The sequence below is a fragment of the Chelonia mydas genome, chromosome 20 (assembly GCF_015237465.2).
Source record: "Chelonia mydas isolate rCheMyd1 chromosome 20, rCheMyd1.pri.v2, whole genome shotgun sequence".
NCBI classification, from domain to species: Eukaryota; Metazoa; Chordata; order Testudines; family Cheloniidae; genus Chelonia; species Chelonia mydas.
Genome location: NC_051260.2, coordinates 5,672,391 through 5,694,701, shown reverse-complemented (window position 1 = coordinate 5,694,701; position 22,311 = coordinate 5,672,391). Strand labels below are relative to the sequence as shown.

General features: G+C 59.2%; 1 protein-coding gene across 6 annotated transcripts in view; it reads left to right on the top strand.

Moving 5' to 3' along the window:
- The first annotated feature begins 6,172 nt into the window (after positions 1-6,172).
- The window catches only part of TNS2 (tensin 2), a 55,189-nt gene continuing 39,050 nt past the window's right edge, over positions 6,173-22,311 (top strand). The window contains exon 1 of one of the 6 annotated variants that reach the window (XM_043532637.1): positions 6,173-6,359. In XM_043532637.1, coding sequence (XP_043388572.1) covers positions 6,264-6,359 — 96 coding nt within the window. In that variant the 5' untranslated portion in view covers positions 6,173-6,263. Of the gene's footprint in view, positions 6,360-16,089; positions 16,244-20,294; positions 20,594-21,368; positions 21,502-22,311 lie in introns of those variants that run through there. The other 5 variants (XM_037884016.2, XM_043532641.1, XM_043532639.1 and 2 more) reach the window with 5 other exon arrangements.

The window sequence follows — 22,311 nt, the reverse complement described above, 5'->3', positions numbered from 1 at the left end:
CAATTTGGCAGAGATCCACCCCGTCTTCCTCTTTTGGCAATCAGAGGATTAGGATCCCCCTTATTAGGATGAGGGATTACATCCCTGATCATCTTGGCAAATAGCTACTGATGGACTTGCCCTCCATGAACTTAGCTAACTTTTTTAAAACCCAGTTACGCTTTTGGCCATCACAACATCCCGCAGCAATGAGTTCCACAAGTTAACTCTGTGTTGGGCAGAAAAGCATTTCCTCTTGTTTGTACTAAACCTGCTGCCTATTAATTTCAGGAGGAGATCCTGGCTTTCACGTTTTGGGAAAGGGTAAATAACACTTCTCTGTTCACTTTTTCCACACCGCTCTTGATTTGATAGACCCCTATCATATCCCGCCGTAGGCATCTCTTTTCTAAGCTGAACCGTTTGAATCTTTTTAGTCTCTCCTTGTACCGAAGCCATTCCAGGCCCTTGATTATCTCGGCTGCAATTCTCTGTCCCTTTCCTGTTTGTGATGGAGTGACCCGAACTGGGCACAGGATTCAAAGCGTGGGTGCACCAGGGATTTACATAGTGATATTTTCTGTTCCTTTTTCCTAATAGTTCCTAACCTCCTGTTCACTGCTACTACTGCACTTCAATGGCCCCAGTAGCACCCAAGCAGCTCACAATCCTTAATACCGTTGTTCTCATGCTCCCGCTGCAAGGTAGGGCAGTGCTGTTATCCCTGGGGAACCGAGGCACAGGCTCTATCTACATTGTACTCAGAGGGGGTGTGTAGACATACAAGAGCTCGCTTAGCTTTAATCTCGCTACCAGCAGCCATGCCACGAGCCACACAAGTCATCACCCCAGGGTTCCCGGTGGGCACGTGCAGCTCCCAATACTGCAGCTTCACCTCTTTAGTACTCACGCTAGCTAGATTCACATCCTGTGACAGCGGTGTGGACGTATCGCAAATCACCCGGGACACCTGGAGCAGAGCAACCTGGGTCTCCTAAATCCAAAACGAACCCCTAACCATGAAGCCATCCTGCAGTCAACCGACAGCCTTGGAGCCAGGGGGCGGGAGCTCTTTGGAAGATCATGACCCGCTACTCTGGAGGAAGACCCGATTGCTAAAGTAGCTGATCCCTGGCCCGTTCCTGGCTTTGCAGATCAGGACCAACCCCCATGACCTGCCAGCAGAAGCAGGGTGGGAGCCGGCGCAGGGAGCTAGATGCTGAGGGTTGATTTTTATCCTGACGCCGTGGCAGTCCTGAGCTGCTTCAGGGCCTGCGGGATATTGAGTTTCTGTCTCTGTTATTAAAATGCCCCGGGATCCATTCGCCACAAACCGCGCATAGCTCCCTAGAGCCCCCAGCTGGAACGCAAGGCAGGGGCGGGTGCCCAATGCGTGGGCCTCGGTGAATTTTGTCACTGCCCAGATACTGGGGGGCTGGGCCCTTTGTAAAGACGGAGCGAGGTTAGCTGCAGGTAGGGAGATCCGGAGAGATGAGTGGGTTAGCTAGGGACTCTGCTTCATAGCCAGCCTATGTGCTGAGATGGGAGACGTCAGACCCCTGGTGACTCATAACAAGCAGGGCTGGAGCCTGCTCTCAAGTCAGCGCTTTGACTAGGTGTAATTGCATGTCTGCCAGGTTTGTCCTATTAGCCGTGCCCCTTCCCCCCCACCCTCCATCCCAACAGCAGAAATCTAAACCAGGGGCCCCCGGCCAGTGGCCCACAGAGGGGGTCTCCCAAGCCAGCAGCGACGGTAGGGGCCGAGCTGAGCTCATCTTAGCTTGATGGGGAAGAGTCCCTCAGGGGTTAGCGCCTTGATTCACCTAGGTTCAATTCCATGCTGTATCTTCTATGCCCTTCCGCAAGTCAGTTAGCCACTCTGTGCCTCAGTTTCCCATCAATACGAGGGGAATAATAGCCCCGCCCTGTCTCTCAGAGGGGTTGTGAGGGTAAATCCATTACCCATGGCAACGTGCTTTGAGAGCTGTTGAGGGAAGGTGTTGACTGTTCCGATTTCTCTCTCCAGCCCTGCTTCCAGCACCTCCCTCTCAGGGGTGTCTTATTCCCCTGGGAAATCCCCAGGGGCGGCTCAGCCAGTAGTTCAGACCCATGGTCTCCTCCCCTGCATCTCCCCTTTCCCAGTCATGGGAAAAGTCAAATCTCCAGAGAGAGACGGAGCTTGATAAGTTCATGGAGGGTAGGTCCATCAATGGCTCTTTGCCGGGATGGGCAGGGATGGTGTCCCTAGCCTCTGTTTGCCAGGAGCTGGGAATGGGTGACATGGGGTTGATCACTTGATGATTCCCTGTTCTGTTCATTCCTCCGGGGCATCTGGCACTGGCCACTGTCAGAAGCCAGGACACTGGCCTAGATGGACCTTTGGTCTGACCCAGTCTGGCCGTTCTTCTGAGACTCCTTAGAAAGAAGGAAGGAGTTAGTCAGAGGGTTGGCAGGGGGCGGTTGGCTGGTTCAGAGCTTCTCCCACAGAGACATTAAACCCCAACCCTTTGTTAATTCTCCCTCTTTATGGCACCAGCTAACGTGATCAAGGGCCATGAAAGGGACATTGCGGGGGTGGGGGGTTAGAGGATGCCATGGAGGGCTTAAAAGGGCTTTTGCTGACTGATTTCAGCCATTCCTTTGCCCTTGTTCCTAATGAATTAATCCTGGCCTGGCCAAGAAGAGGGAGCGGCCGACGGAACCCAGGTACAATGACGCAAAAAGCATTCCCGCAGTGCGCTCTGGCTGCCGAAGATAAGCTCCCATCGTTCCAGCTCTGACGTTGGGCCAGGCCCCCCACGGGCTGGGAGCTGGGCTCAAGCCCCCAGCCTACGTTACGCAAGGCACGAGGCGTTTTGGCAGGAGCTAGAAGGCTGGGCCACTAATGGGCATTAATGGGCATTAATGGCCCGTTGGCCCAGCCACTAGACCGCACAGAAGAGCCGAGCGTTCCCAGAGTGGGTCCAGAGCAAACTGACGAGGCCGATTCCAGCTGGGAAGAGTCAGCCGCAGCATTGGAAGTGAAGGAAGAAGTCACTAGGTTCCCTGGGTGGCAGGTGAACCCCCATTTGGGGAGGCTAGCCAGCCCACGCACCGAAGCCCCAAGCGTGCCCTGCCCCCCCCCCGCCTCCGCCCCCATGACTGCAGGAGCCCTGATCCCCTGAGTGCCAGGCCGGCCCCAAGACCAGGCCAAGCTGCCGCCCCACCCCAGTGATGCACGGGGGGGTTAATGAAGGGTCTGACATGCGCCAGGGGGTTTAAAGCCTCAGGGACTGGCAGGGAAGAATCAGACAGATAAATATGTAAGCGGTTTGTTTTGAAACAACCTCCATATTCAGCAGCCAAGAAAAGTGCTATTTTTAAGGCTGAACTCTGGATAACCTTGAACGTGACCTCTTCCACCCAACCACACAAGCTCCCAGCCCCTCCCTGCCTGCCACAGCACCGGGCTTGGGGTAATTTCAGCAGGCCCCGAAGGGGCACACTGTGTCTTCTTGTTTTGCTGGGACCGATCTCCCCAGATTCCCCCCCCCCCGCCCCCCCCGCTTCAATGAAACGAAGCAGCTGGAACCTGGAATTCGGTGATGGTTTCCCATCCGTATTAGCAGGCTCTGCCCAGCCACCCGCTAACCCCAGTCGTCGAATCGGGAGACGCTTCCGCCCCCTGGCAACGCTCAGCTTCGGACAGTGCCGCTCCCCCATTCCCTGGAGCTGAGCTCCATTGAGATCTTCTCTCCCCACAGCCTTGGAAATGAAACCCAGAGGCTAGCACTGAGGATCCCTGACGGAGATCAGGGGCTGGGGTGTTGCACAGAGCCCGGGGGATCTGTGTGCATCAGGGAAATTCACACCCATGTACCTGGGATATTAACACACGGTCGATTTCCCCAGACAAGGCCCGAGCGAGAAGCAGCCCCTGAGCCCTAAAGGGGCCTAGAAGTGCTCAAGATCTGCAGGTTTCAAGCAGAGCAGCGATTAGAACCCAGGTGTCCTATCCCCTAGGCCAGTACCTGAGCCACTAGCCAATGCTGCCCCCCACTGCAGAAGACCCATCTTGTCAAGGCGGAGATGATGGACAGAAACGCCTCTGCCCCACACCCCAGGGGCGGGCACTCCTCCGGCACTAAGTGCCATCTGTTTGTTTCCCCCTTGGGCAGGTTTGGGGAGGCGGGTTAACCATGGATTTGCAACCCAGCGGTGATGGCTTCAGAGTTAGGGATCAGCTGGGAAAGGAAACCCAGGGAAAACGGGTCCCAAAGAAGTCGCTGAGAGGTAGCTGAGGCCGGCGGGTGCCTGGGCTGGGAGCTCGGGGGATCAGAGTGAACATGGGGTCTAGGGCCAGATGTCTAGGGACGGCTGCTGCTGTCGGCAGATGTTGCTGCAGTGACTCATTGCCACGGTGCCTGCCTAGGCTCGCCCATTGATTCCATCTGGAGTGGCACGCTCTGGGGCCAGAGGGGGCTTGGCGCTGGGAGCGTAAACCGCCCCCCCCCCCCCCCCCCCCCGTTTAGATGAGGATCCTGCAGTACTCCAAAGCCAGGCATCAGGATCCTGGCCAGGGCATGGACCCTGCTACACACAGGAGCTGCCACGGCTGGGCTTGCAAACAGGCATGGCCCCAAGCAGAGCGGCTGAAAACACCGGCAGATCTTACCGCAAAGGATCTGGTTGCAAAACGGGCCCATCTTGCCCTGCCCTGGAATATCTTTTCCAGAGGGCTCTGCCATGCCAGCAGTCTGCTCCCCGGCCAGTGCTCCCAGTTCAGTCCTGGGAACGATCGCTGGACCCCCATCCTCTGTCCATTGCCAGTGGAAGCTCTTTGATCATGGGAGGACCCAGAGGCACCGAGATCAGGGCTCTCTTGTGCCCGGCGCTGCACAGACACAGAGGGCTCGCAGTCCGACCAGGCAAGGCAGATGCAGGGTGGGAGCGGGGCCCAGAGGGAAGTGAGTGACTTGCCCCATCAGGGCAAGGAGTAGCCCACACATCTCCTGATCACTGATCTAGAGCCTCAGCCATGAGGCCACTGCCTAGAGCCCCGCACGTCCCCTCCAGCCCGTCCCCCGGCTCCTCTGCTTCCTGGCCGTAACCCAGCCCCATCACAGCTGCACTACCTAGTGGGACTCAGCTTCCTCCCGGCAGCAGGAAGGAATTTGTCGCCCGCCTGCTCTGAGATGCTTCGTGTCGACAGTGGTCCGTCACAGTGGGGCAACAGTTCTGACCCGCTGACCCCTAGGGACGGGGCGGGGAAGCCCCCCAACCCCAGCCCACGCCTTCCACATGCAAGAGACGAAATCCACCTTCATCCCAGCCCTGGCTCCATCCCTGTAGAGCTGCTCCAGTGCCCCACCCTCCAGGCACAGCGCGGAGGGGCGCTTCCACCCACCAGGCCAGGACTCCTGGGTTCTAGCCCAGGCTCTGTCGCCAGGAGGCGTCCGACAAGTCCCTTCCCCTCCGCTGACCTCTGGGGGTGGAAAGCTCCATCAAGCCCTTGGCATCATTATCAGTTAATTAACAAGCACTATGGCCAGCAGAGGCCACTACCCACCCCTACAACCTTGTGCGGGGGGGTCTAAAACAGGGGACTGCCTCTAGCCCCCCTCCTGCCGGCTCTCCCAGACCTCCGTCTGCGCAGCTTGTGTGGTGCCACGGGGGGGGGGGGGGGGGGCAGATGCCTCGTTCCTCCATTTCTCTCCTTATCTGATCTGATTCCTGGCCATGCGGCGGGCCTGGGAGAGATGGGAAGGGGTGGGTGAGCGGGAAGCAAAGTCATCCCTCCTCTTGTGAGCCGGGCCGAGGGTCCGCAGCCCCAGAGCCGGAAGGCTGTAAGGAAATAGACACACATATATATATACAGCACGTATATCTATTTGCTCTGGTGGGGTTTCAGAGCAGGAATCTGTTTCCAATTAGCCACTTCCACCGCTTGGAATCATGCACTGGAACGAGGATCCCTTCACCCTTAAAATCTACCCCCTCCCGCCCCCCTGCACCCGCATCATTAGCCCCAAAGGTTAAGCCCTCTTCCCCGTCAGCTCCTGGCCTGGTTGCATCCCGGAGATCTTCCGTCTCCACCTGTTGACGGGCCCCAGCGGCGTCAGATCGCAGCTCACCCTGGCACGGCTGACTTTGCTTTGGCACCAGGCGGAATATTATTAAGAGACTGTGTGTCAGAGCGGGGGGAGCAGGGCAGGAGGTGGAGTTTTCAAGGCAGTTTCAAAGAGCCAGAGGAAGAAAACAGCAGCGTAGACCGAGGAAAAGCCGGAGGGAGCGGTGGGGACCTCATGGGCTGGGGTAGTGGCTCCGACTGCTGGGGACACAACTGCTGTCAGCCACCCCGGGGGAGCAAAGGCAGCAGAACAAGAATGCAACTGACCAAGGTGAGTTACCGAAATCTGCGCATCAAGGGGGAGGGGGGGAAGGGTCAGATCATGTGACGAACAGCTTTTGGGAGGGAGGAAGCGCTGCGGGGGGAGGGGGGCGCAGAAGTGTGCGTGGCTGCGAGGGGTTCGCCGTCAGGCGGTGGGAGCCGTTGTTTTGCGAAAGGCGACGCGATCTAGGGGGTTAAACAGGGGAAACAGGAGCCGGGAACTCCCCGGATGGGCCTCCGATTCCCAACATGAGTCACTTCCCCTCGCGGTGCCTGGCCCCCCATCTGCACAGTGAGGGTCCCAGCTCAGAAACCCCCGTCCAACAGCTCCTGAGGAGAGGGGACACAGGGACTGTTGTAATGGAGCGGAGCAGGGCCCAGCCAGTCCTGTGGCCAGCACCGGCTGATTCAAAGGCAGGGGCAGCACTCCCCAGTATGGACAATTATGCAATAAACATTGCACCAGGGAAGAGCCTTCCTGACCCCCTGGGACTGGCATATGCCCTGAATTAAATCCCTGGATTTACATCCTGGCTAATAACAAATACCAGCTAGGACCAGTGCATGTTCCCCCACAAACAGCCAATCCTTTTGTTTAAACCCCAAATTCCCAGCCGAATCATGAGGCGGTGAGTTCCGCAGGCAGACTAGGATGGAAGGATGCCCTGGCAAATGTTCGGAGGACAAGAAGTGCTGAGTGTGTGCCAAGAGGAGAGGACCTTGCTTTCCTCCAGCCTCCGGGGCTGCCAGAGGGGTTTGAGCCACCCCGCCCTTGGACCGTGCGATGGGGGGGGCGGGCCGCCGTAGCAAGGAGGCAGCTGTGTCGAGGCTCCCCGTTGCACCCGACATGATGGGTTTAAGCACCAAGCTGCGTCAGGGAGTTGAGAGAGCTGCTGAACTTTTCCAGCTGGGAAAATAAAGCCCCTCTCTGTGCTGTTTGCATGCTCCCAAGGCACGGGGCCTACCCAGGGTTTGTGTTCCCCCTGCCTGCATATTTTAATTCCTCCCCAGGCTGGGAGCTCTCGCTTTCCCTTTCTCCAAGCCTCTCTCTCCGGCCTTCTTGGCACCCTCTGATTCGGAGGGCGTTCTTTGCATTTTTTGAGGTTAAAACCTGATTTGAGGGGATTTTGCGTGTGTGTGTGTGTGTGTTTGGCCGGAGCAAGGGGAGCGGAGGGCACGTGGGGGAGATCCGGTCGGGGATCCTCACAGACGTCTAATTCACGATGTGGGGGGGGATGTGTCAGGTATCGCTGATGGAGGGGCTAGGAGAGGGAGCGTGGAGAGAAGTGGGGACTCCAGGGCTGATGGAACAAGTAGCTACTAGGAATCTACTCTGCTGGCAGGAAGCTACTGGAATTCAGCAGGACCAGCTGACGGAACCAACGGGCCAGAACTGCCCCTGGAGATGACGGGGAAGCAGCGTGGTCTAGCAAAGGCGGTGTGATATATTGGCTAGAGCCTTGCTCTGGGAGTCAAAACCCTCTGGGTTCTCTTCCGAGCTTCGCCCCTGATGTTAGATGAGTCGCTTCCCTGCTCTGATTGCCTCAGTTTCCCCTCCCCCACTCTCTGTCTGCGTGGATGGTAAGCTCTTTGGGGCAGGCGCTGCCTCGTGGGCCAGAGGGCTGTAATCTCTGTTGAGCGTAATGCAAATCGCGAGTGATTGTTGCTTTGTTTCAGTCAGAAAGTTATTGACTGGATTTGCAGTCTGCAAACGGATCATAGAGCCTTGGGTATAAGGACAGGAGATCCCTCAGTAGAGCTAAAAATGTCACTAGCTTGAGCACGGCTGCTGGGTGGAACACGAGTTGCAACAATGTGTCATTTCATCTCTTCTCAGCCAATAGAAACAGCAGCTGCCTGGGGTTTTAATGAAGTCACAACCCTTTAATGACTGGGCAGAAATGGACGCACAAGGGGAAAATAGCCCTTCCCTGCCTACTCTGCACCCACCCTCTTGAGTCCTTGATGTGAGCTCTGTGATGTGGGGCAGAAGTCTGGGGAGACCTGTTCTGAGAGCTGCCTCTGGCCCGCTGGGTGATGTCAGACGAGTCGCTTGCGGTGTCTTCCCCTTTGCTACCCTGGGGGGCAGGGACTGTGTCTGTGGGACCCTAATCTAGTCCCTGGGGCCTCAAAGGGGCTACTGCCATACAAATCACTACCAGCAGCTTGTTCTCCCATCGCGGGGAGCTGGAGGGCAGGGCAGTGGGGCATGTGGGAGTAGAGGCAGCGGCTCGGGTACCCAGGGAGCAGGCCGACCCGATCAGCAGGGATTGGCTTTGCAGAGCCAAAGTTTGCAGGAGAATTTCAAAGGCCTTGTTTATACTTGGGACTCAGCGCTCAGAGACCAGGAACCTACGCAGCAGACAATGGATCGCACCAGCTGCCCGGGGTTAGCTGCACCAGGGCAAGCCGCAGCTTGGTCTGCGTGGGGATCTGTCACACCCTGTCCCTGACTCAGCACTTCCTGCAGCAGAGCCCTCCACATGCCATAATGCGGGGCAGTACTATTAGCCCCATTGCCCCAAGGGGGAAACTGAGGCACGGCACGGCAAAGTGGCTTGCCCAAGGGCACACAAGACGTCTGCAGCAGAGCAGGGAATGGAACCTGGTGCCCAGCCATACCGCCTGCCCATGCTGGCTGCTGGCCATTGTCTGAATTGGGGCTAATCCCCGGTCTAGACATGGATTTCGGGAGCAGCCTGGGGTGTGTGCGTCAAACCCAGGCATGGTCTCCCAAAGCTCTGTTACTGTGGCGTAGCCCCTGGTCATTTGATTTCATCGCCCTGCAGACTCTGTCTAGCTGACAGGCAGGGGCACGAGGCGGGAGCTGCCAGGGAAAAAGGTCTCATGGATGTTGCAGCAGTCGTAGGGTAAGGCTGGCTGGCTAGGTGCTTTCCATGGGCCCATCAGCACAGCATCTGGGCGTTTTACAGTCATGAATGGATTTTATCTTCACAATCTATTACCCCATTTAGAGAGGGTGAAACTGAGGCCTGGACAGGGGAAAAGAGAGATTTTGAGATTTTTTCAGATGCCTAGTGGATAGAGCCCTGGGCTGGGACTCAGGAGACCCGGCTTCTCCGCCTGGCTCTGCCAGTGACTGTGGGCAAGTCACTTTGCCGCTCCGTGCCTCAGTTTCCCCCTCTGAAAAAATGGACTGTAATTCTCTTTGCGCTCCCCTCCCTCTCACCCCCCGCAAAGACATAGAGACCCTCAGCTGCAAGAGGCTCTCCATGCAAAGCAGCATCCCCCGTGTCTTCTGCGAACGAGCTGCTGGTGTCATGTCTCTCGGAGCCAGCGTGTCCGGCCGGAGGGCAGAAGGAGGCTTGAGGGAGGAAAGTGCTTGGGGGGTAGAGGGCCGTATAGGCCCAGCTCCTGTGTGCAGTGGCATATGCACTAAGTCCAAGCCAGGACTTCGCGCAAGGCAGCTAGGCCCAGCAGCGTCCATAACGAATTATCAAGCCCAGCCGAGCCCCTGTCCCTTGCCTACAACCAGGGTCTCTGTCGGGCCGTGGTGGGGAGCTGTGTCTGTCGAAGGGTAATGCTGAGCCCCAGTTGGTTCCAACCCGGAGACTTAACCTCTCCTTGCCCCCGTGGGAGCTGAGGGGCTGTGGGGGGAGCCTACACCGTGGGCTGGACACAAGCTCAGCTGCGCCCCCCCCACCCAGCCCAGCCAGGCCCCCAAGGCTGCAAGGCAAACATGGAGGTTTTTTGGGGGGGAGTCGGGATTTTCCACCCCAGACGTTGCCATGGAGGAGGAGAAAGACAGAGTGTGGGTGGGGGGCAGAGGCTGTGCTGACTAAAGGGTGACAGGCTGGAGGCCGCGGGGGCTCCCCCGTACGGCCCCGGGGTGGGCGAGGCAGCCTCTGAAGGGGGAGAGACAGAGTCTGGGCCCCAGGGAGAGCAGAGACCCCTCACAGCTGAAGAATGGGGGGGGGTCCCCAGCCCGTGCCCACCCCCTACCCCTAGACCCCACTCCACTCTCCATCCCAGGCCCTGTCCTGCCCACCCCCCAGGCCCTCCCGCTCCCTTCCCAACCCTTCCCCTCCCAGCCCCAGCTTGTTCCCAAGCATCATCCTGGCCCCTATCATCTCCCCATGGCTCCCAATGCCACAGCCCCTTCCCCATTTCCACCCACAGCCCCCCGCTCCATTCCCAGCTCCTGCCGGTCCCACATGGAAGCGTGTGCCTGGGGGTAAACCCAGCCAGGCGCCGGTGCCCACCCTGCAGTGAGCCAGGCCGGGCACAGCGGCTGCTCTGATAACCCCGTTGCTCCAGCCTGGCGCTGCCAGAACATCCTGGAGCCGGGCCACGCGCCTGGCAAAGCCAGGACCCCCCTGCTCAGGTTACTGGTCCCAGCCGCCCAGCTGCCCCCAGGCTCTCCATACAGAGAGCAGAGAGGAGCCTGGCTAGCAACTGGTTCCCGGGGTCAAGGGCCCAGCAGGCAGATCCAGGGGCATCGTGCTAGCCCAGCCTCTGGGGCAGGTCGCACCTATTGCGGATACTGGGACCGGTGGGCCTGGCTGGCCCCTTCACCGAGAGGCCTGGGGCCAGTTACAGTGGCTGGGGCGGGCGGGGTTAGAGCTTTTCCCCTGCAGCGTTTCACCTTGGGATCAGCCCAGGACTGTTCTCACCCCAGCCAGCCAAGCTGCCGCGAACCCTCCTCTCTCTCGCCACGAGCCCCTCATCCAGCCCTGCCCCCTGTGTGCCCAGCTGGCATAAAGGGCAGCATCTAGGCCCAAGGAAGAGCAGAGACCCTCCCCCCAGCTGGAGAATGGGGCTGGGTCCCCAGCCCGTACCCACCAACATACCCCTAAGCCCCAGTGGGCCAGTTAGGGCCCAACTGAGACCCAGCAAACTCATCTCATGATGTCCCCCCCCGGCTCCAGTGTTCCCAGGCTGCAGAACAGACTCAGGGCACTGGGCTGCCAGGGAGCTGTGCCCCAGGCATGGATCTGTCTCGGTCTGCACTCCGCCAGCTGGGAACATGAATGGGGAGATTGGGGGGAAACCTCCTCCTAAGCCAGCCTCAATCCCAGGAGCCCATGCTCTGCTCTCGGGCCCTGCAGCCCCCTGGGCATGGCTCCTAACTCCCCCCCCCCCGCCCCTCCCAGGCCCTGGGGAAGCTGGATCTAGGCCAGAATCCCAGCAGCCAGCACAGAAAGGCTGGCCCCGCTCCAGCTCTGATAACAGCCTTCCTCTCCTCGGAGCAGGAGCGTTACCCTGGCATGATGGAGTGAGAGTGGCCAGGACACCGGATGCAAACGGCTCAGCCAGGCCCTGCTCGGAGAGGGGGTTGGCCATGGCAGGGCTAATTGCCTGTGATGAGCCCATGAAGGAGGCTGGCTCGGCAGCCAATTCCCTCCCCCACATTTCCTTTCCTCTGATATTTAGCCCCAAGGGAGCTGCTGCCAAGATAATAAATATGTTCAAAAATCCCCCTGAACTGGCAACAGGCCCTGCTCGATCACAGCAGCACAACAGAGACCAGGGCCCTGGTGTGCCGGAGGCTGCACAGCCCCAGCTGGCAAGTGGGGAAACTGAGGCACAAAGCGAGGCAGGGCCTTGCCCAAGGTCGTGGTCTGGGGCTGTGGCAGACCCGAGCCCAGCGCCCAAGTCTCCTCCTTTCTACTCCAGCGCCCTGCCCACTGCGCCACACTGTCTTCCCCTCTGCTCGGTGTGCCGGGCACCTTCCGAAGAGGTGGCATCCTGAATCGCAGGCGGGCAGCCCCTGGGTCCCGCCACCGATCTCCAAGCGCTTTGCAGGTGGGAAGCCCCGCCACGCCTTAGGGAGGGGTTGACGCTAAGGCCCAAGCTGGGAAAGGACCTGGCCAAGGTCACACAGTGAGGCACTTGCAGAGCTTCAGAATCCTGAGCTTCCAACGTCCCCCACTCCAATCACTAGGCCCAACTCCCCTCCTCGACCTGGGACGAGAACCCAGGAGTCCTGACTTCCAGCCCCCTGCTCTAATCACTAGACCTCTCTGCCCTCCTAGAGCTGGGACGAGAACCCAGGAGTCCTGACTTCCAGCCCCCTGGTCTAATCACTAGACCTCTCTGCCCTCCTCAAGCTGGGACGAGAACCCAGGAGTCCTGACTTCCAGCCCCCTGCTCTAATCACTAGACCTCTCTGCCCTCCTAGAGCTGGGAAGAGAACCCAGGAGTTCCTGACTTCCAGCCCCCTGCTCTAATCACTAGACCACTCTGCCCTCCTCAAGCTGGGACGAGAACCCAGGAGTCCTGACTTCCAGCCCCCCTGCTCTAATCACTAGACCACTCTGCCCTCCTCAAGCTGGGACGAGAACCCAGGAGTCCTGACTCCCAGCTCCAATCACTAGACCCCGCTGCCCTCTCAGAGCCAGGAATAGAACCCAGGCGTCCTGATCCCCCACCCACTGCTCTAATCACCAAACCTTGTGAGACACAAACAGCTGCTGTGCTCTGATGCTGTTCAGTCGCCTTTAGCCTTTGGCTGGGTTCAGCGCGGCAGAACCAGACGGGGCTTGTTTCACGCCCTCTCCCAGGTAGCAGCCCCCGGTTAGAAAGGCCGGCACGTAGACTGGCAGCTCTTTGGGGCAGGGGCTGTGTTTATGCAGCCCCTGGCGCACTGGGGTCTTGAGCTGAGATTGGGTGGGGCGCCGATAATGCAAATAATAATAAAGTTGGAGCCCCTTTGCCCGCGGCATCTCACCCCCGTGCAGTTTGGTGCCTGCCCACAAGGTGGCGCCCCGTGACCTGCGCACAGAGCCCAGGGGCTGATGACGGCACCGAATTTGCTTCCCTTTGGACTTTCACTGGGGCGTCCTGCCCCACTGAGGGAGCAATGGGGCCAGATCCGCCCCCCCACACCCCTGACACCCCCCCATTCCACCTTGGAAGAGGCATGAGGCAGCCCGCTCGCCGCGGCCCCGTGGTTATACAGACCTGGAGCAAAGGGATGAGGGGGGCTGCAGGGAGCACCCACTGTTTGGTGATGCCCTGGTGAGCGTGGATCAGCCTCTGTTGCTCCAGCCACTCGCGGCCACCCCTTGGGCTTCCCGTCCCACTTGGCTGAGCTGGGGCCCGCTGGCTCCAAGCCGTGGAGGTCACAGGAAGCCGGCAGAGTTCCTCCCAAGCCCGGCTCCTGAGTGCTGGGGCCCTGCCTTCACCTGGGAGAGCGAGTCAGGGCCACGCCGGGCCTGGGGATGGGACGGCGTCTCTGGGGAGGGGAGGGCGAGATTTGGGAGTCAGCAGGCAGAGCGAGGCCTGGGCGCATCTCGAATGCCAACTTTGGGGGGTGTTCAAAGGGGGTGGGGGGGCAGCACGGAGCACCTGGGTGCCCTGGCAACCACAGCGACATCCTTGCTAAGAACTATATTAGACCAAGCAGCAGTGTGGTCTAGTGGGCAGAGCACTGGGTTCTATTTCTGGCTCGGTCGGTGACTTGGGCAAATCCCTCCCCGCCGCTCTGTGCCTCAGTAATCTTTTTATTACTGACCTCGGCACAAAAAGCGGGAGTGTGCTAATAAAGTCTGCGGATGATACAAAGCTAGGAGGCATTGCCAATACAGAGAAGGACCGGGATATCCTACAGGAGGATCTGGATGACCTTGTAAAGTGAAGTTATAGTAATAGGATGAAATTTAACAGTGAGAAGTGTCAGGTCATGCATTTAGGAATTAACAACAAGAATTTTAGTTATAAGCTGGGGAGGCATCAATTAGAAGTAACAGAGGAGGAGAAGGACCTTGAAGTATTGGTTGATCACAGGCTGACGATGAGCCGCCAATGTGATGTGGCCGTGAAGAAAGCTAATGCGGTCTTGGGATGCATCAGGCGAGGTATTTCCAGTAGAGATAAGGAGGTGTTAGTACCATTATACAAGGCACTGGTGAGACCTCATCTGGAATACTGTTTCAGAGTAGCAGCCGTGTTAGTCTGTATCCCCAAAAAGAAAAGGAGGACTTGTGGCACCTTAGAGACTCACCAATTTGTTAGAGCATAAGCTTTTGTGAGCTACAGCTCACTTCATCGGATGAATACTGTGTGCAGTTCTGGTCTCCCATGTTTAAGAAGGATGAATTCAAACTGGAACAGGTACAGAGAAGGGCTACTAGGGTGATCTGAGGAATGGAAAACCTGTCTTATGAAAGGAGACTCAAGGAGCTTGGCTTATTTAGGCTAACCAAAAGAAGGTTGAGGGGAGATACGATTGCTCTCTATAAATATATCAGAGGGATAAATACCGGAGAGGGAGAGGAATTATTTAAGCTCAATACCAATGTGGACACAAGAACAAATGGATAGAAACTGGCCATCGGGAAGTTTAGACTTGAAATTAGACGAAGGTTTCTAACCATCAGAGGAGTGAAGTTTTGGAACAGCCTTCCAAGGGAAGCAGTGGGGCAAAAGACCTATCTGGCTTCAAGATTAAACTCAATAAGTTTATGGAGGAGAAGGTATGATGAGATAACATGATTCTGGTAATTAATTGATCTTTAACTATTCATGGTAAATAGGCCCGATGGGATGTTAGAGGGGGTGGGATCTGAGTTACTACAGAGAATTCTTTCCTGGGTATCTGGCTGGTGAATCTTGCCCACATGCTCAGGGTTCAGCTGATCGCCATATTGGGGTCGGGAAGGAATTTTCCTCCAGGGCAGATTGGCAGAGGCCCTGCGGGTTTTTCGCCTTCCTCTGCAGCATGCGGCACGGGTCACTTGCTGGAGGATTCTCTGCACCTTGAAGTCTTTAAACCACGATATGAGGACTTCAATAGCTCAGACATAAGTGAGAGGTTTATTGCAGGAGTGGGTGGGTGAGATTCTGTGGCCTGCATTGTGCAGGTCAGACTAGTTGATCATAATGGTCCCTTCTGACCTTAATATCTATGAGTCTATGAGTTTCCTCTCCCATCCCATTTGGACAGTGAGCTCTTTGGGGCTGGGGCTGTCTATGCAACACCCAGCGCAAGGGGGCCCTGGCCTCAGCCTGTTGTGCAGGTGACAATGGGTAAAGGAGAGAGGTCCTAAATCTGTTATATGGCCTGGCCCCCGCATCCTTCGTTACTGTACTGCCCCCTAGCTGGGGCCACGAGAGGGACGGGGTCCTTGCCTCCCCATTGTAACAGAGATTTCATGAAATCTCCCCTCCAGGGAACAAGCCACTGTTAGCCCCTTGGTCCAGCGAAGACGCCCCATTGCCCCTGCTCCCCGGCTAGCCCTGCTGAGGAATGAAAGGAAAACGCGAGGCCGGGGGGAGCGTCGGAAACGTTCCCGGTTCTCGGACTCTCCGGGGAGCGGCCAGGTTTCAAGGGGGCTTCAGGCACCGTTTGGGGCCAGCCGTGGGGGTTGGGACGGGACCTAGGCCATGTTTGGACCCGGCCCAGCTCAGGTATATATGCCATATGCCGAGCACGACGGGGCAAGTCTGCCCAACCTCTGACCCCCACGAATCCGGGGGCCACCAGGATTCCTTAGGGCTGAGAGGCCAAGCTATTGATCCCTTGACATTAACGCTTTCTGCTCCTTGCAAGGGAGGTCCCAGGGCTGAGCTGTGTGAGCCGTTATATTAACGCTCCCTGTGGCTGCTGGGCTGTCTGTGTCCGGGGGCTAATCCCCCCCACCCCCCTTAGATGATTTCATTTCTGTGGCAGGAAGCCAGTACGCTCAGCCTCCCTGCAAGGAGGGTGGGAAAGGGGGCTGGGAAAAGCGGCTGAGGGAGGAGAGGGTGTGTTTTCCTCACGGCTGCTCTGGGTTAAGGGAAGCCGGGGCTGCATTCCGGAGGACTCGCTCTGACCCAGGAGTTTCCCCTAAGCCAGATCGTGGCCGGGGGCAGCTGGAATAAGACAGAGACGCCACTGTGTCCGGCCAAGGGGGGACGAGCCAGCTGCTGGTCAGCAAGATCAGAATGAAGGTAGGGACCGGGCAGAGCCCTGGGCCGGCGGGGCAGCTGTCAGCCCTGTCACAGGGCGATGAGTTGGGGAGGATGGAGCGATGCTGGTTCTCTAGGCCGCTGTGCGGGTCCTGGGAATGGGACATAGGATTTAAGGCCGGATGGGACCACCAGGTCATTGGATCTGACCCTGCAAACCCTCTCCTCCCTGCAAGCCACACCCCACAGCTGAGTGCAGACATTCCCTGGGTGAGCGGGAACGCAGGGGGGAGCCCCTGGCCCTCTCTGCGGGGGGAGGAGGGGTGTGTCCAATGCGAGCAGCTGGTCCTTAGCGCACAGTTTAAATCAATGGAAAATCTGCAGGGCGCTGGGATTCCTGGGGGAGAAATGGATCCCAGACTCGTCATTAGAGAGCTGGAGATTGGGGCAATCGTTACTTTTCTTTCTTTCTTTCTTTCTTTCTTTCTTTCTTTCTTTCTTTCTTTCTTTCTTTCTTCTGAGCCCCAGTGCTGTATTCACTAGGCCACACTGCCTCCCTATCGTACTGCCAGATTCTGATCATTGTTATCCCCAGTGTAAATGCAAAGCAATGTGAATGGAGTGACTCCAGATTGACACCGGTCTGAGACCGGAATGTGGGCCAAGGAGGAGAACTGAGCTCCCGTTTTATTAGAAGGCAGCGTCATTTAGTGGTTGAACCCTGCCGGCCGTGGCGTCGGGGTTTGTGGCCACTTCCGCTCTCTCTCCAACCAGCTGGCCTCTGTGTTTATTTTATTGGTGCAGCCTAATCTGCCCCTTCGTCCGAAAAGGGAACGGTCCAAATTCACCTCTGGCATAAGCACATGCAACTCCATTGTTACACCAGGGAGGCCTTTGATCTCGGACATCTCTCTCCCAGACCAGCATGGGCCGGGTTTGCCAGCAGCCGGGCTGGATTTGCCGGTGCCCCGCACGCTGCGCCTCTCTGTAGAGCTGGCGGCTTATTTTGGTGCCTGGTCAGGAGCTGAGGGTGTGTGAAAATCTAGTCCGGAGTGGTTCGTTCCGTCGTCACGGCTTGCTGGGTTTAAGGGCGCGGAACAGCTGGGCCGTGGCACCGCATGCCCGGGGCGTGTGTGTGAGAGAGTGCGAGGAGGCGCTGGCGGGTGGATCAGTCGGCGTGGTTTTGCACGAAAGCCGCTGCCCCCCCAGTGGCAACCCCTAGTGTGAATGTCCTGCATGAGCACTCGTGCCAGGCCTCTGCACCAGGGTGTGCAGCTCCGCGCACGCAAAAACACCCAGTGGGGGAAACACCTTTAGTCCCGGCTTTCGCCTCCCTAGGTCTTCACCCCACGCACCGTCCACCTGTGGAACTCATTGCCAGGTGATGTCGTGAAGGCCAAGAGTGGGGCCCCAAAAGAATGAGATATGCGGATGGAGGATAGGTCCACCAATGGTTATTAGCCAAGATGCTCAGGGACACAACCCCCATGCTCTGGGTGCCCCTAAACCTCCTCCTGGACACCAGGGGAGGGTCGCTCGATGGTTGCCCATTCTGTTCATTCCCTCTGAAGCATCTGGCCCCGGCCACTGTCGGAAGACAGGCTCCCGGGCTAGCTGGATCCCAGTGTGGCCGTTCTTATGTGGACTCAAGATTTGCCAGATCTCACTATTTGCCTCCTTTTGCTCTACTTGACAGCTGGTTCTCCGGCCAGCCCCGGGCTGAGTCACTCCCCCCACGGCTGTTCCCAGTAGGAACAAGCAGGCAAAGAGAACTATTTTCCAGGTCTGGAAACCACGTGGGTGCATCTTAAAGGGGCAGCTGCACTGGGGCCGCAGATCACTTCCCTGGGCTGGGAGGAGCTGGAAGCCAGGCTGGGCGGGTGGGGGATGACGCTGCGGGGGTCCCTACTGAAAACCGCACCCCCTCCAGGCTTCAGTGGGAGACTGCAAGTGGAAAGAGCCTTCCCCCCGGAAGGCCTCTCACCCTGGCAAAGCCAGTTCAGCTGTGCAGACACAAGAGGAGTGGGATGGTTTTGTGGGGTGCTCCGGATGGCTGCTGCACCCCAAAATCATGGTGCTCCCCCGCACCTGGGCTCTGTGCATTCTTGGCCTCAGGGCGAAGCTTCACAGGTGTATGTTTCGATGCTGTCCTGCCCCCAGCGCCATGGGGAGCAAGGAGCCTGCCTGCATAAGGGATGCCAGCAGCCCAGGGAGGAACGAGGTGACTTGTGCCGGGTTGGTACCGTGGGAGGAGTCAAGGCTGCTTCGATCTAGCATGCCAGGTAATCAGAGCAGGAAATTGGCCAGCAGGACTCCTGGGTTCTTTTCCTGGCTCTTCTGCCGGCAGGTTATTGCATAACCCACTGCAGGGTGTCGCACCCCTTCCTCCTCTGTGGCCAGGGCCGCTGTTAAAGGCAGCAGAGCAGATTAGATGGGCCCCTGGTTGGAGCCAGAGCGGTGCCCCAGAGAGCTCACAGTCTAGCCTGAGGATGGGAGGGGAAACTGAGGCACAGAAAGGGGCCATGACTTGCCCCAGGTCACCCAGCTGGAGAGGCGGAGCCGGGCCTGGAACCCAGCTGTCCTGAGCCCCAGGCCAGTCCCCTGACCTCTAGAGCAGGCCGGTCTCAAAGCGCAGGTGGGTCCCGCAGGCCCCCGGAGCCCTTTGCGGGGCATGTGCAGGGGATTCTCCGCGGGACGGGCCGCAGGACTGACCTGAGGTGCTGGGAAACAGGGAGCGTTGGAGAAACTCAGGGAGGGGGAAGCCTGGGTCTGCACAAGAGCTCCACTCCCCCGCAGAGCAGTTAACCCAGGGCCAGGGCGGCAGGGAACTGCGGCGGGAATTTGCCAGGGGCCACTTAATTAGCGGGTCACATGACTCCAGTGGCAGCCCCTTGGCACCCTCCCAAGGTGCCTGCGGCCCCGGCCAAGAGCGGAGACAGTGGAGAGACGGAGCAGGGGGACAAGCGTGGAGCAGGGAAGGGGCAGGATGGCGAAGGGCAATTGGGGACCGTCTCCAGGGAGGCATCCCTGGAGGGGCAACAGAATGGGCAAGAAAACAAAACAGGGTGTTCGGGATTCGCCCCCCCACTCTCGCAGGGCTGCGCCGTGCTCCTCAGGTGGGCCAAGCCTCAGTGCTAGGAGACCTGTCCCGTGAGCTCAGGCAGTAGGACGGGCTACTTTTACACCCAGCGGCCCCGGGTTCGAGCCCCGCCATGATCCACCCACGGGTGTGTCCTTCCAGGGGGCTGAGTTCCTCTCTCGGGTGGAAGGAGAAGTGAAAGCTGAGCTGGCGTCTTAGGCCTCCCAGTGGGAATCTCAAGCCAGGGGGGTCTCTTAGAGGGGCTGGGAGCTCTTGGCATGGGAGGGTGGGGATCTGTCGGGGCGGGGGGGCCAGGAATGAATCATTCCTATGCGTGGGGAGGGAGAAGGGGTCGGTCTTGACTCTCAGGCTCTCTCTGCTGCCTTGAGCGGGAGTGAGAGAAGGTGGGGAGGGGGCTGTCCCAGGCAAAGTCCTGCTGGCATGCACGGGGTGGGGGGGTCAGGTGAGGGAGGGGCAGGGGAGGGAGGGGCAATGCCTGTACGTCTGATGCCTGTGTGTGTACATCTATCCCGCTGTCCCGGAGCCCGTCACCTCCGCTCAGGGCTGGGGGCTCCCGTCCATGCTTGGGGCCTGCCTGCCCCGGCGGACAGAGGGTTGCCGACCCCTCTAGGCCTGACACTGAACACCCTGCGCTGCTGGAGATAAGCCCGGAGCCGGGGCCAGAAGAGCCGCCCGAGGCATTTCCTGGCTGCCTCTGGGAAGGGGCCAGCAGCCTCATGGGTGTCACAAGTGCGTCAGCCCTCAGCCCTGCCTGGCCCACGGATCGCGTCCAAGCCTCGCCGATGACATGCTCCGAGGTGCGCGGGATCGCCAGGCCAGAGCCAGGCCCAGCCGTGTCCCGGCAGCCAGGGCCCCGCCTGCTGTGGCCTTCGCCGTGACCTCAGCGCGAAGGGAAGCAGCTATTGTGAGTCAGGAAACACCAGCTCGTCCCTTCGTCCTGATCCCAGCCCCTGGGCCGGCTTCTGGCTCATTGTTTCCAGCCTCACATCCTATCCCCCGCACCCTGGCCCCCTCTGCCTCTGACCGGGCTGGGCTGCCGGGGGAGCGAGACCTGTGCTGGGACGGGCTGAGCCCACCGTGCTGTTTGGTGCCACCCTGGAGGGGGCTGCATCGGCACGGGCGCGCGCTCTCTCCGGCCGGCCCGGGGCTCTGAGCCAAGAGGGGGACCGGGGCTCAGCCTCTCCGGCCAGCCCCGCACCACGCCGGCTGCTATGAAGCCTAGGAACACGGTGGAGATGCTGCTGAGGGCGCTAGGAAGGCAAGAAAGCACCCGGGTGCCAGGCTCCAGCAGGGTAGGAGAGGACCCCCCCCACCCTCCTTACCCTCCCACCCCCCAACTCAGCTGACAGCCCCACCAGTCCAGGGAAGGTGGGAGTGGGATGGAGTGGGAAAGAAGGATCAACTCCTCTGCAGTGGGGGGGTGGGGGTGGGGGCGTGTCAGCAACATAGGGCTCACTTGGGGGTCAAGCCTCTCTCATAGGATCTAGGGGCTTAGACATGGGGTGCACTTGGGGGTCAAGCCCCTCTCATAGGATCTAGGCGGGTTAGACATGGGGCTCACTTGGGAATAAAGCCCCTCTCGTAGGATATGTGGGAATTAGACATGGAGTGCATGTGTGGGGGGGGGGGGTCTAGCCCCTCTCAGAGGACCTAGGGGGGTTAGACGTGGGGCTCACTTGGGGGGGTCAAGCCCCTCTCATAGGATCAGGGGGGATTAGACATGGGGTTCAGGTGTGGGGGGGTCTAGCCCGTCTCATAGGATCTAGGGCAGTCAGCCATGGGGTGCACCTGTGGGTCGGACCCTCCATTGGTAACCAAGGTAACATGGAGATGGAGGGGGCCAAGCCCCAGCCAGTGGGAGGCGCTGTCCCCAGCCCATGCAACGGGAAGGATGTTGAGGGTGGGGGGGCCACGGGCAGGTCCCGGGGCCATCCGAAGGTCCCACGTCCGGCTGACTCAGAAATAGCTTCTGGGAGGGCCCGGCCTTGTGACAGGGCTGTCAGGGCGCCAGGGCTCTGCTAATCGCCGGGGCCCTGGAGCATGGCCCAGCCAGAGCCATTCCGGGCTTGGAGCAGCAGGAGGAGAGGCTGGACTGTGGGGCCCCTGCTTCCCTGGGCACAGCACGGCCCGGAGGCTCCAGCTAGTCCCCGGGGCCATATTGCGGCCCTTCAGTAACGGGAGGTGATGAGCAGAGATGATGGTGTGTGTACAGCAGGGACATTGGGTGGGAAGGGTTAACCAGGCAGGGCCCGGCACTGGCACTGGGTGGCACTGGGAGGGAAGGGTTAACCAGACAGGGCCTGGTACTGGCACTGGGAGGGAAGGGTTAACCAGGCAGGGCCCGGCACTGGCACTGGGTGGCGCTGGGAGGGAAGGGTTAACCAGGCAGGGCTCGGCATTGGCACTGGCTGGCACTGGGAGGGAAGGGTTAACCAGGCAGGGACCGGCATTGGCACTGGCTGGCACTGGGAGGGAAGGGTTAACCAGGCAGGGCCCGTCATTGGCACTGGCTGGCACTGGGAGGGAAGGGTTAACCAGGCAGGGACCGGCATTGGCACTGGCTGGCACTGGGAGGGAAGGGTTAACCAGGCAGGGACCGGCATTGGCACTGGCTGGCACTGGGAGGGAAGGGTTAACCAGGCAGGGACCGGCATTGGCACTGGCTGGCACTGGGAGGGAAGGGTTAACCAGACAGGGCCCAGCACTAGCACCGGCTGGCACTGGGAGGGAAGGGTTAACCAGACAGGGCCCGTCATTGGCACTGGCTGGCACTGGGAGGGAAGGGTTAACCAGGCAGGGACCGGCATTGGCACTGGCTGGCACTGGGAGGGAAGGGTTAACCAGGCAGGGCCCGTCATTGGCACTGGCTGGCACTGGGAGGGAAGGGTTAACCAGACAGGGCCCGTCATTGGCACTGGCTGGCACTGGGAGGCAAGGGTTAACCAGGCAGGGCCCGTCATTGGCACTGGAAGGCACTGGGAGGGAAGGGTTAACCAGACAGGGCCCGTCA